Source organism: Bos javanicus, chromosome 29 (genome assembly GCF_032452875.1).
Source record: "Bos javanicus breed banteng chromosome 29, ARS-OSU_banteng_1.0, whole genome shotgun sequence".
Taxonomy (NCBI): domain Eukaryota; kingdom Metazoa; phylum Chordata; class Mammalia; order Artiodactyla; family Bovidae; genus Bos; species Bos javanicus.
Window position 1 is genome coordinate 1,580,853 of NC_083896.1, and position 14,330 is coordinate 1,595,182.

The following is a 14,330-nucleotide window of genomic DNA, read 5'->3' on the forward strand; positions in this document are numbered from 1 at the left end:
GATAAAATAGACTTTAAAACAAAGGCTGTGAAAAGAGACAAAGAAGGACACTACATAATGATCAAAGGATCAGTCCAAGAAGAAGATATAACAATTATAAATATATATGCACCCAACATAGGAGCACTGCAATGTGACAAATGCTAACAAGTATGAAAGGGGAAATTAACAATAACACAATAATAGTGGGAGACTTTAATACTCCACTCACACCTATGGATAGATCAACTAAACAGAAAATTAACAAGGAAACACAAACTTTAAATGATACAATAGACCAATTAGACCTAACTTATATCTATAGGACATTTTACCCCAAAACAATGAATTTCACCTTTTTCTCAAGTGCACATGGATCCTTCTCCAGGATAGAACACATCCTGGGCCATAAATCTAGCCTTGGTAAACTCAAAAAAATTGAAATCATTCCAAGCATTTCAATTACAGGAGAAAAACTATTAAAAATTCCAATATATGGAGGCTGAACAACACGCTGCTGAATAACCAACAAATCACAGAAGAAATAAAAAAAGAAATCAAAATATGCATAGAAGCAAATGAAAATGAAAACACAACAACCCAAAACCTGTTCAGTTCAGTTCAGTGGCTCAGTTGTGTCCGACTCTCTGTGACCCCATGAATCACAGCATGCCAGGCTTCCCGGTCCATCACCAACCCCCGGAGTTCACTCAGACTCACGTCCATCGAGTCAGTGATGCCATCCAGCCATCTCATCCTCTGTTGTCCCCTTCTCCTCCTGCCCCCAATCCCTCCCAGCATCAGACTCTTTTCCAATGAGTCAACTCTTTGCATGAGGTGGCCAAAGTACTGGAGTTTCAGCTTTAGCATCATTCCTTCTAAAGAAATCCCAGGGCTGATCTCCTTCAGAATGGACTGGTTGGATCTCCTTGCAGTCCAAGGGACTCTCAAGAGTCTTCTCCAACACCACAGTTCAAAAGCATCAATTCTTTGGTGCTCAGCCTTCTTCACAGTCCAACTCTCACATCCATACATAACCTCTGGAAAAACCATAGCCTTGACTAGACGAACCTTTGTTGGCAAAGTAACGTCTCTGCTTTTGAATATGCTCTCTAGGTTGGTCATAACTTTCCTTCCAAGGAGTAAGCGTCTTTTAATTTCATGGCTACAATCACCTTCTGCAGTGATTTTGGAGCCAAAAAAAATAAAGTCTGCCACTGTTTCCCCATCTGTTTCCCATGAAGTGATGGGACCAGATGCCATGATCTTCGTTTTCTGAATGTTGAGCTTTAAGCCAAATTTTTCACTCTCCACTTTCACTTTCATCAAGAGGCTTTTGAGTTCCTCTTCACTTTCTGCCATAAGGGTGGTGTCATCTGCATATCTGAGGTGATTGATATTTCTCCCGGCAATCTTGATTCCAGCTTGTGTTTCTTCCAGCCCAGTGTTTCTCATGATGTACTCTGCATATAAGTTAAACAAGCAGGGTGACAGTATACAGCCTTGACGTACTCCTTTTCCTATTTGGAACCAGTCTGTTGTTCCATGTCCAGTTCTAACTGTTGCTTCCTGACCTGCATACAAATTTCTCAAGAGGCAGATCAGGTCGTCTGGTACTCCCATCTCTTTCAGAATTTTCCAAAACCTGTGGGACACTGTAAAAGCAGTGCTAAGGGGAAAGTTCATAGCAATACAGGCATACCTCAAGAAACAAGAAAAAAGTCAAATAAATAACCTAACTCTACACCTAAAGCAACTAGAAAAGGAAGAAATGAAGAACCCCAGGGTTAGTAGAAGGAAATAAATCTTAAAAATTAGGGCAGAAATAAATGCAAAAGAAACAAAACAAACCATAGCAAAAATCAACAAAGCCAAAAGCTGGTTCTTTGAAAGGATAAATAAAATTGACAAACCATTAGCCAGATTCATCAAGAAACAAAGGGAGAAAAGTCAAATCAATAAAATTAGAAATGAAAATGGAGAGATCACAACAGACAACACAGAAATATAAAGGATCATAAGAGACTACTATCAGCAATTATATGCCAATAAAATGGACAATGTGGAAGAAATGGACAAATTCTTAGAAAAGTACAACTTTCCAAAACTGAACCAGGAAGAAATAGAAAATCTTAACAGACCCGTCACAAGCATGGAAATTGAAACTGTAATCAGAAATCTTTCAGCAAACAAAAGCCCAGGTCCAGATGGCTTCACAGCAGAATTCTACCAAAAATTTAGAGAAGAGCTAACGCCTATCCTACTCAAACTCTTCCAGAAAATTGCAGAGGAGGGTAAACTTCCAAACTCATTCTATGAGGCCACATCACCCTAATACCAAAACCTGACAAAGATGCTGCACAAAAAGAGAACTACATGCCAATATCACTGATGAACATAGATGCAAAAATCCTTAACAAAATTCTAGCAAGCAGAATCCAACAACACATTAAAAGATCATACACCATGACCAAGTGGGCTTTATCTCAGGGATGCAAGGATTCTTCAGTATCTGCAAATCAATCAATGTAATACACCACATTAACAAATTGAAAAATAAAAGCCACATGACTATCTCAACGGATGCAGAGAAAGCCTTTGACAAAATTCAACATCCATTTATGATAAAAACTCTCCAGAAAGCAGGAATAGAAGGAACATACCTCAACATAATAAAAGCTATATGTGACAAACCCTCGGCAAACATTATCTTCAATGGTGAAAAATTGAAAGCATTTCCCCTAAAGTCAGGAATAAGACAAGGGTGCCCACTCTCATCACTACTATTCAATATAGTTTTGGAAGTTTTGGCCACAGCAATCAGAGCAGAAAAAGAAATAAAAGGAATCCAAATTGGAAAAGAAGAAGTAAAACTCTCTGTTTGCAGATGACATGATCCTCTACATAGAAAACCCTAAAGACTCCACTAGAAAATTACTAGAGCTAATCAATGAATATAGTAAAGTTGCAGGATATAAAATTAACACACAGAAATCCCTTGCATTCCTATACACTAATAATGAGAAAATAGAAAGAGAAATTAAGGAAACAATTCCATTCACCATTGCAATGAAAAGAGTAAAATACTTAGGAATATATCTACCTAAAGAAACTAAAGACCTATATACAGAAAATTATAAAACACTGGTGAAAGAAATCAGAGAGGACACTAATACATGGAGAAGTATACCATGTTCATAGGTCGGAAGAATCAATATAGTGAAAATGAGTATACTACCCAAAGCAATCTATAGATTCAATGCAATCCCTATCAGGCTACCAACGGTATTTTTCACAAGAGCTAGAACAAATAATTTCACAATTTGTATGGAAATACAGAAAACCTCGAATAACCAAAGCGATCTTGAAAAAGAAGAATGGAACTGGAGGAATCAATCTGCCTGACTTCAGGCTCTACTACAAAGCCACAGTCATCAGGATAGTATGATACTGGCACAAGACAGAAATACAGACCAATGGAACAAAATAGAAAGCCCAGAGATAAATCCATACACCTATGGACACCTTATCTTTGACAAAGGAGGCAAGCATATACAATGAAGAAAAGACAAGCTCTTTAACAAGTGGTGCTGGGAAAACTGGTCAAGCACTTGTAAAAGAATGAAACTAGAACACTTTCTAACACCATACACAAAAATAAACTCTAAATGGATTAAATATCTAAACGTAAGACCAGAAACTATAAAACTCCTAGAGGAGAACATAGGCAAAACACTCTCTGACATAAATCACAGCAGGATCCTCCAGAATATTGGAAATAAAAGCAAAAATAAACAAATGGGACCTAATTAAAATTAAAAGCTTCTGCATAACAAAGGAAACTATAAGCAAGGTGAAAAGACAGCCTTCAGAATGGGAGAAAATAATAGCAAATGAAGCAACTGACAAACAACTAATATCAAAAATATACAAGCAACTCCTACAGCTCAATTCCAGAAAAATAAATGACCCAATCAAAAAGTGGGCCAAAGAACTAAATAGACATTTATCCAAAGAAGACATACAGATGGCTAACAAACACATGAAAAGGTGCTCAACATCACTCATTCTCAGAGAAATGCAAATCAAAACCACAATGAGGTACCATTTCACGCCAGTCAGAATGGCTGCGATCCAGAAGTCTACAAGCAATAAATGCTGGAGAGGGTGTGGAGAAAAGGGAACCCTCTTACACTGTTGGTGGGAATGCAAACTAGTACAGCCACTATGGAGAACAGTGTGGAGATTCCTTAAAAAACTGGAAATAGAACTGCCTTATGACCCAGCAATCCCACTGCTGGACATACACACCGAGGAAAACAGAATTGAAAGAGACACGTGTACCCCAATGTTCATCGCAGCACTGTTTATAATAGCCAGGACATGGAAGCAACCTAGATGTCCATCAGCAGATGAATGGATAAGAAAGCAGTGGTACATATACACAATGGAGTATTACACAGCCATTAAAAAGAATATATTTGAATCAGTTCTAATGAGGTGGATGAAACTGGAGCCTATTATACAGAGTGAAGTAAGTCAGAAAGAAAAACACCAATACAGTATACTAACGCATATATATGGAATTTAGAAAGATGGTAACCATAACCCTATATGAGAGAGAGCAAAAGAGACACAGACATATAGAACAGTCTTTTGGACTCTGTGGGAGAGGGAGAGGGTGGGATGATTTGGGAGAATGGCATTGAAACATGTATAATATTATATAAGAAACGAATTGCCAGTCCAGGTTCAATGCAGGATACAGGATGCTTGGGGCTGGTACACTGGGATGACCCAGAGGTATGGTACAGGGAGGGAGGTGGGACGGGGGTTCAGGATGGGGAACACGTGTACACCCGTGGCAGATTCATGTTGATATATGGCAAAACCAATACAATATTGTAAAGTAATTAGCCTCCAATTAAAATAAATTAAAAAAAAAAGAATTAAACAAAAGCATCAATTCTTCAGCGCTCAGCTTTCTTCACAGATCAACTCTCACATCCATACATGACCACTGGAAAAACCATAGCCTTAACTAGACGGACCTTTGTTGGCAAAGTAATATCTCTGCTTTTGAATATGCTATCTAGGTTGGTCATAACTTTCCTTCCAAGGAGTAAGTGTCTTTTAATTTCATGGTTGCAGTCACCACCTGCGGTGATTTTGGAGCCCAAAAAAATAAAATCTGACACTGTTTCCACTGTTTCCCCATCTATTTGCCATGAAGTGATGGGACCAGATGCCATGATCTTAGTTTTCTTAATGTTGAGCTTTAAGCCAACTTTTTCACTCTCCTCTTTCACTTTCATCAAGAGGTCTTTAGCAAAATTAACAACACTTTATAGGTCAAAACACATATCAAAACATGACACTAAATTGTAATAAGTTTCCTTACTTGAGCTTTCAGGGTTTGTAGTTGTCCTTCGTAATTCTGAGTCATTGCTAAGTTACATTTTTCCAAACTGTCCAACTTCTGTCTAAGTAAACCCACCTGCATTAAGAATAAAAAATTTTAATTTTTCTAAATCTTGCCTGGCAAAATCTTAGAATAGTCATTAATAATTAAATTCACAAAAACCAGATGTTGCTAGGGCTATTCCACTGGGTACACATTAGCACAGTATGGTATGGATCTTGAGTCTTCTTACTGCACATTAAAGCAAGATTTAAAATCTACTTCACATTGTCTTTTTGGGAGCATTATGTCATCACTCTTGCAGCAGAACTCCTGCCAACACATTTCAGCCTTTATTTCAGGCTCTGCTGCCTTCAACGGGAGCTCTGTTGTAGTGGTGTTATGGAATAATTGTTACCTTTTTTTTTTAATTAAAAACTAACAAAGTGAAAAGAAAAATAGGACTTCCCTGGTGGTGCGGTGGGTAAGAATCCACCAGACAATGTAGGGAACATGGGTTCAACTCCTGGTCTGGAAAAATTCCATGTGCTGCAGAGCAACTAAACCCCTGCACCACAACTACCGAGCCCACGCTCGAGACCCCGGGCTCTGCAACTGCAGAGCCTCATGCTGCAGTTACTGAGGCCCGTGGGCCTAGGGGCTATGCCACGCAACAGGAGCAGACACCGCAATGAGCAACTGCAGAGCCTCATGCTGCAGTTACTGAAGCCCGTGGGCCTAGGGGCTGTGCCCTGCAACAGGAGCAGACACTGCAATGAGCAACTGCAGAGCCTCATGCTGCAGTTATTGAAGCCCATGCGCCTAGGGGCTGTGCCCTGCAACAGGAGCAGACACCGCAATGAGCAACTGCAGAGCCTCATGCTGCAGTTACTGAAGCCCGTGTGCCTAGGGGCTGTGCCCTGCAACAGGAGCAGACACCGCAATGAGCAACTGCAGAGCCTCATGCTGCAGTTACTGAAGCCTGTGGGCCCAGGGGCTGTGCCCTGCAACAGGAGCAGACACCACAATGAGGAGCTGGTGCAGGCAAGAGTAGCCCCGGCTCGCCACGGCTAGAAAAAGCGCCGGAGCAGCAAAAAAGACCCAGAAGAGTAAAAAACATAAAAAGAAAAAATGTCTAAGAGGAGTTCATAGGGATTTGGCTCACAGAATTTGTCTGCTTAAACAGCACGTGAGGCTTCTTTGCACATCTGGGTTGTGACAGGACCAAAAGTCAGAAAGTAGTCCCTTGCATGTGCAATCTCATGACCCGCCTCTACTGATAACCACGTTAATGGGCCAAACAATAACATAGTCAACCAAGACAAAAAGTTAAGTTCTACTGAGTCCAGCAGAGGTAGAAAAACAGCTGCGGAACAAGTTGACTGCTGACGTTTTAGTTATTAGCATATGATGAGTAAACCTGCCTTACGCCTGGTCCCAAAGAAAATTCAGACATGAAAGTCCACGTTAGGTGAAGCGTATGACTTTGCTGAACTCCGCAGCAGGCCCGAGAGCACTCAGACATCCCTCTAGCTTCACTAGCTTGGCTGCAAGCAGGCTCCCCAGGCCCAGGACACTCCTCCTAAGCGGTGCACGTGCTCAGTCACTCAGTCAGGTCTGACTCTTTGCAACTCTATGGAGTGTATGTAGCCCACCAGGCTCCTCTGTCCATGGGATTCTCCAGGCAAGAATACTGGAGTGGGTTGCCATTTTCTATTCCAGGAGATCCCCCCAACCCAGGGATCAAACCTGTGTCTCTTGTGTCTCGTGCATTGGCAGGCAGGTTCTGTATCACTGAGCCATGTGGGCACCCAGGCATACATATACCCCCCTCACCGAACTCTCTTCTCTCTTGATCTACAATCAAGGCTTTATCTTTCACTTCTTTTAGGAAAGACTTTTCTAGCAGATGAGAAAAGGCAAATGCTCCTGAACTCTGCCTGCTCCAAAGGCACAGCTCTGATGGCTACTTTGTTTCTGCAGCAACAAAAGCAATGACACCCTTGCTTGAAAACAGTATTCACATACATGTCAAATGTTTACTTTCCTAGATGGCATCTACTGGACTCTGTCTGTCTGCATCGGCAAATTTCTATAGGTTTAGGCTCTGCTTGCCACTTATTTGATAGAACACATACATTTAGCACATTGTGACAGAATTTCAGGGCATTTCAAGCTATTGCTGATGCCTATACAAAGTATGTGTAATGAAAAATGCATTCTGACGGAACTAGCACTATTTGTAACAGTCTGAGGAATGAACAATTTATTAACACAGCTACACAGTACCTCTTGACCTTTCTGTTCCAGACACGTCTGTGCATTTGCCAACTCTTGATCCCGAAGATCTAATCGTGTCTCCAGAGCCCGCATCTTCCTTTCCCAATCCAATTTTTTGTTGTTTACCATGATGTCAATTTGCTCCATTAATTCCTGAAGCTCTGCCTCACAAGGAGAAGCTCTGGCAATTGTAGAAAAGTGAAATATATTTTAAAAGACTGAAATGTGAGTACAAGAAAACTTATGATTTTGCTTTAAATATCTTGATCATTATTTTCTCAAAATTTTCAATTATTTAAATAGGAAGAATTCTGAAAATTAGAGGTTAACATTTTAAATTAAAACTAAAAGCTAATTTCAGAGCTAACAGAGTATATACTTTTCACTGGCATTTAAAAAAGTACAGCTGTGCCATAATTTAATGCAGTATATTGATAAAGTTAATATACTGATAGTTATAATCTGCATTTCTCTTCCTATGTACCGCTGGATTACATCAGAAATAAGGCCACAGTAAATAAAGTTAATTTGAAGAATTGATGCTTTTAAACTGTGGTGTTGGAAAAGACCTTTGTGAGTCCCTTGGACTGCAAGGAGATCCAACCAGTCCATCCTAAAGGAGACCAGTCCTGGGTGTTCACTGGAAGGACTGATGCTGAGGCTGAAACTCCAATACTTTGGCCACCTCATGTGAAGAGTTGACTCATTGGAAAAGACCCTGATGTTGGGAGGGATTGGGGCCAGGAGGAGAAGGGGACGACAGAGGATGAGATGGCTGTATGGCATCACCGACTCGATGCACATGAATTTGGGTGAACTCCGGGAGTTGGTGATAGACAGGGAGGCCTGGCGTGCTGAGATTCATGGGGTCGCAAAGAGTCAGACACGACTGAGCTACTGAACTGAACTGAACTGAAAAATAATAAATTTTAGAGTGGGCTAATTTGAGGAGAATTCTAACAAATAATCCCAGGGAATTCGCTCATGGTCCAGTGGTTAAGAATCCATCTTGCAATGCAGGGGATGCGAGTTTGATCCCTGGTCTGGGAACTAAGATCTCACATACAGCAGGGCTACTAAAGCCCATGAATCACAACTACTGAGACCTCATGCTGCAACTAAGACCTAATGCAGCCAAAAACAAATAAATACATAAATATTTAGAAAATAATTCCATCCTCTTACATGTACCTCTTACATATGCCTATGTGCTTATCATAACCTGAGGAGGTTTGATGGCAGGTAACTGGGGCTTCACAAGGCCTGCCAGGGGCAGAGGAACAGACCCAGGCGAGGCAGGACCAGGTTCACAGGCACCTGGGCTACACTGCTGCTCCTTCAGGACAGAAGCTTGATGCCATCTGGCCGGTGATGTCTGCTGGAAGAAAGCTGACTGGGCAGATGTGGGCAGGGTAACGTAAGATTTTAGACAGTGCAGATATTATTAGTCAGAAACGTAGGAATAGTTGGTCCTAGGAAGGTCTACGGTGTTTGAAACAGGACCCTTGCTGCGAACTAGCATTACTGAGGCTGAGAGTTGCTGAGGTTGTGAGTGCTCCCGGGGCAGGGCTCTCCTTCCGAGAAGCGCAGCACTCCCCAAGGACCTGGTGTCAGTTCACTCATTCAGTCCAGATAAGCAGGTAGACATCGAGGTCTCAGGCTTCAGCTTAAGGCACGCACAAACGTCCAGGTTAGAGAAGCAAGTTGCTTCAGTATCCATCTGTTCAGTGGTGATGGGGCTTCTGACGTATTTGTGTAGCTGGGAGGAAGGCAGGAGAGGCAAGTATAAAATGACACCATTTCCTCCATCTAGTTTCACTGAATGAGAATTTTAGGGCTAATTAAGGATCATTTAGCATTTTAAAAAACTGAAGCCCAGACCCATCGAGGTCACACACTGATTAATGGAACAGCCAGAACTAGATCCTAGACAGCTGCTTCTAAATTAAGTGCCTTCCTGTATCCACAGCAAAAGACAGGGTGTTTTTTCTTCTTCCTCTCTCTGTTTAGTTATGGTTTTGTTTGTAATGTAACATGCAAAGTTGAAAATTTTCATTTTCTCTATTAAAGTGCTGAGGACAGTGGTGATAAGGAACACTGATAGCAGAGTTGGTGGACTTTTTTGTTACTATTGCAGTTACTGCAGGGTCTACATTAATAACATCTTCACGTTTTGAATAAGAACTTCCTTGAAAAATGTAGTACAAATGAGCTCTGTTGCGATAAGGTTTGAAACGGGTACATGAACTCAAAGGACTCAGAACTTCTGGAATCCCTTTCTAAAATACCCAGAGTCAACCTGAACAAGGGATGTACCTTTGACTGGCTTATTCAACAGCCTTCATACCAGTTGTGACACCAGAGCGGTTTTAAGTACAAAAATGCATCCTGAGTCTTCCAGTATTCCTGGGCTAGGGCCCAAAGGCTCTCAGTTTTTACTTAAAACCTAAAACCAGTCTGAGGAGAGGAATTACTAATTCCTCTATGAATAATGTGACTGGATTTTAATTGGAATTCTGATGTGGGGAAAAACAACAGAACAAAAAGAATGGTTTTCACACCATTTTCTTTTTCGTAACAACACGTATCCCCTTTACTGTAAACACAATTGGTTTATTTTTTCTGCTGGTGTAAACTCTGAAGGGAAGGGGCTCTGTCAGTCTTGCTCATCACCACCTCACCAAGGCTGGGCACAGCGCCGCAGTACATGGCGGGCGCTCAGCGAATCTCTGAGTCAACAAACAAGTGTTCTCCATTACTATCTCCCGGGCATCTAGGAGGGAGCCATGCCTGTGGGAGTAAAACACAGGCCTAAAGAAGAAAGTGGCATTGCTATGAGCCACTCAACCAATACTGTGAAATAAATGAATGAAGGGTTTATTTCCTGGGTATGACTATGCTATACAAAAGTAAGAATATTAGACTTCAGGGTGGGAGGACTTTTACAAGTCATCTAGTTCAACTACCCACTCGGTGTTTGCACACCTTGCACAGATTGGAGAGAATCGTCTATCACACCCCCACTGATCAGATTCAGCAAGTCTAGGACAGACACCAGGTTCTGCATTGGTAACAAAGGCATCAAGTACATGCCGTTCGGTGTTGGTTAGCCACTAAGTCGTGTCCGACTCTGGCGACCCCATGGACTGTAGCCCATCAGGCTCCTCTGTCCATGGGATTTCCCAGGCAAGAATACTGGAGTGGGTTGCCATTTCCTTCTTTAGGGGATCTTCCCCACCCAGAGATCAGACCCCTGTCACCCTCATTGCAGGACGTCTCCAGCATTGCAGGCAGATTTGTTAACATTAAGCCACCAGGGAAGCCCCCTCAGTATCAATATTTGCTCCTAAATCTAGTGAACTTTAAAATAAAAGACAAAGGACTAGTTTAGCCTCCTTCATTGTCTGGACACTAACATTTATATTTTCATTTCTTTCTTTAGCTAAATGCTAACACTATGCTAATTACTCTGCTGTACTTCCTCTCATGAATCCTCACAATATCCCATAAAGCAGATCTTATTCCAACTTTATAAAAGTTGACTGAGGAGCTGAATGAGAAAAAAGTCATTTCTCTAAGGCTTTCAGCACTGGAGACTGGGTGGACTGTATCTAATACACTGCTTAAGGCAGGTAAACCCTTGCCCTAACTATTGGGTTTATCGGTGGGAGCGATTCACAAGTGCAGGGTTCTGAGGAAGGCTAGAGGTCTAAAGGCGTTAAGCCAGAAAGGGAGGGGCGCGCTGAGACTCGTAGGGTAACATACCAGTCTGAGGATCCTAGAGTTAAAACAATCAGGACATCATTACTTGGAGATGGACAGCAAAACAGAAAGCTGATGATATAAACGGAGGAAGTAGGGGCAAGTGTGTCAGGGAGGAACGGCAGGGGGATGGATGTGGAGAGAGAAACAGGAGCTGGGGTAAGACTCATGGACATGCCTGCCACTCCAAAGTCCTTTAACAGTGGCTGAAGGGCTGGTTCTTAAAAGGCAGAACTTAATCAGACAGATAGCTATGGTGACATATGATTTGTTATTAACCCAGGATAATTTTAAAAGTGAAAGGGTAACTATTAATTATTATTTCAGGACAACAGATACAAACAGTGACAGTTCTAGGCAAACTGAAATGTAGGGGCAGTCCATCCATCAACAATTGGGAAAACAGAAGTGGATATCAGGTTGTTTATTTAAAAAAAGAGTGAGCTTAGTTCAGGACATGAGAGATATCTGACAGAAATGGATCTTTAGCTTGGGAAAGAGAAGAGGGGATTTGGCTTAAAAGACAAATATAGAAGTCACCATGGAGAAAGGAGAGAGGGGAAAGGAAGCACGGAGAAGGAATAAAGAGGAGACTGCTTCATGCACCGTGGATAAGCCTAAGAAAAGGAGTTTCGAAAAAACTGATGAGCAATCTTATCAGATTTTAACCTTTCCAAAATGTTTCAATAAAACTCATTTTTAAACTGTATTAATATATTATTTGTCTTAGGTATATTACTATTATTTAGCTGTACTAAATATATAATGGCACAATATATTCAAAGTAGTAAAGGAAAAAAATTTCAATAAAGAAAACCAACTGGCAGAGTTATCATTGAGAAAAGATACAGAGTTTTCCAGAAAAGCTAAAGGAATTCATCACCACTAAACTGACCTGACAAGAAATGTTAAAGGAAATTCTCTAAGCTGAAAAGAAAGGGCACTGATCACTAACAAGTACACGTTTGAAATAATAAATCTCGCTGGAAAGGTAAATATACAGTAAAGGTAGTGGGTTAATCACTTATAAAGCTAGCATGAAGATTTAAAAACACAAACCACAAAAATATGATTTCAATAATTAAGGGATGCTGCTGCTACTGCTGCTAAGTCGCCTCAGTCGTATCCGACTCTGTGCGACCCCATAGACAGCAGCCCACCAGGCTCCCCCATCCCTGGGATTCTCCAGGCAAGAACACTGGAGTGGGTTGCCATTTCCTTCTCCAATGCATGAAAGTAAAAAGTGAAAGTGAAAGCGAAGTCGCTCAGTCATGTCGGAATCCTAGGGACCCCATGGACGGCAGCCTACCAGGCTCCTCCGTCCATGGATTTTCCAGGCAAGAGTACTGGAGTGGGGTGCCATTGCCTTCTCCTAATTTAATTAAGGGATAGACAAGATGAAAAAATGTAAACTGTGACATCAAAAACATGAAATGCAGCAGAGGGAAGAGTATGAAGGTTAAGCTTTACAGTGGTATCAAACTTAAGTTATTTACAACTTTATATCAATTGTTATAGATATAAATTGTTAATATGCAAACCTCATGATAACCACAAAGCAAAAAAACTCCAGTAAATATATAAAAGGTAAAGAAATATAAGCATACTGGCAAACCTAGATGGCATATTCAAAAGCAGAGACATCACTCTACCAACAAAGGTCCGTCTAGTAAAGGCTCTGGTTTTTCCAGTGGTCATGTATGGATGCGAGAGTTGGACTGTGAAGAAAGCTGAGTGCCAAAGAATTGATGCTTTTGAACTGTGGTGTTGGAGAAGACTCTTGAGAGTCCCTTGGACTGCAAGGAGATCCAACCAGTCCATTCTGAAGGAGATCAGCCCTGGGATTTCTTTGGAAGGAATGATGCTAAAGCTGAAACTCCAGTACTCTGGCCACCTCATGCGAAGAGTTGACTCATTGGAAAAGACTCTGATGCTGGGAGGGATTGGGGGCAAGAGGAGAAGGGGACGACAGAGGATGAGATGGCTGGATGGCATCACTGAGTCAATGGATGTGAGTCTGAGTGAACTCCAGGAGTTGGTAATGGACAGGGAGGCCTGGCAGCTGCAGTTCATGGGGTCGCAAAGAGTCGGACAGGATTGAGCGACTGAACTGAACTGAAAGAAAGTCATCAACTCAAAAAAGGAAGAGAGCAAAAGAAGAAGAAAGGAACAGACAGGAAACACAAAAACAGCCAGAAAACTATTAACAAAATGACAGTACAGTACGTGCACAGCTATCAATAATCACTTTAAATGCAAATGGACTAAATTTTCTAATCCAAAGACACAGCGTGAAGAAAAAAAGACACAGAGTGAAGAAAAAAAGACACAGAGTGGATGAATAGATAAGAAAATAAGACCCATCTATATGCTGCCTACAAGAGACTCACTTTGGATGTAAGGACACATATAGACTGAAAGTGAAGGGATGGAAAAAGAGATCTCATGCAAATGGAAACTACAAAAAAAAAAGTTGGAATAGCTATATTTTTATCAGACAAAATAGACTTTAAAACAAAGACTGTAACAAGAGACAAAGAAGGGCATTATACAATGATAAAGAAGTCGATCCAACAAGAAGATGTAATGTTTGCAAATATTTACACAGCCCACAGAGGAGCATCTAACTAAAGCAAATATCAACAGACCTAAAGGGGAAATTGACAGCAATACACCAACAGCAGGAGACTATAATACTCTACATTTACATCAATGGATACACAGGACAGATAATCAACTAAAACACATCAGCCTTTAACAACATTTGAGATTACAAATATTTACAAAACACTTGATCCAAAAGCAACAGAAATGCATTCTTCTCAATATTTCCCAAGCTATATTATATGTTAGGCCACAGAACAAGCTTACTACATTTAAAGAGGCTGAAATCACATCAAGCAGCTTT

The 14,330-nt window shown here is 41.1% G+C and overlaps 1 protein-coding gene across 6 annotated transcripts in view; it reads right to left on the bottom strand.

Moving 5' to 3' along the window:
* Positions 1-14,330, bottom strand: part of DEUP1 (deuterosome assembly protein 1) — a 142,307-nt gene that overhangs the window by 105,760 nt on the left and 22,217 nt on the right. For all 6 annotated transcript variants that reach the window (XM_061405985.1, XM_061405988.1, XM_061405984.1 and 3 more), the window contains 2 exons: positions 7,670-7,841; positions 5,381-5,476 (listed from right to left, as the gene is read on the bottom strand). In XM_061405985.1, coding sequence (XP_061261969.1) covers positions 5,381-5,476; positions 7,670-7,841 — 268 coding nt within the window. The remainder of the gene's footprint in view (positions 1-5,380; positions 5,477-7,669; positions 7,842-14,330) is intronic.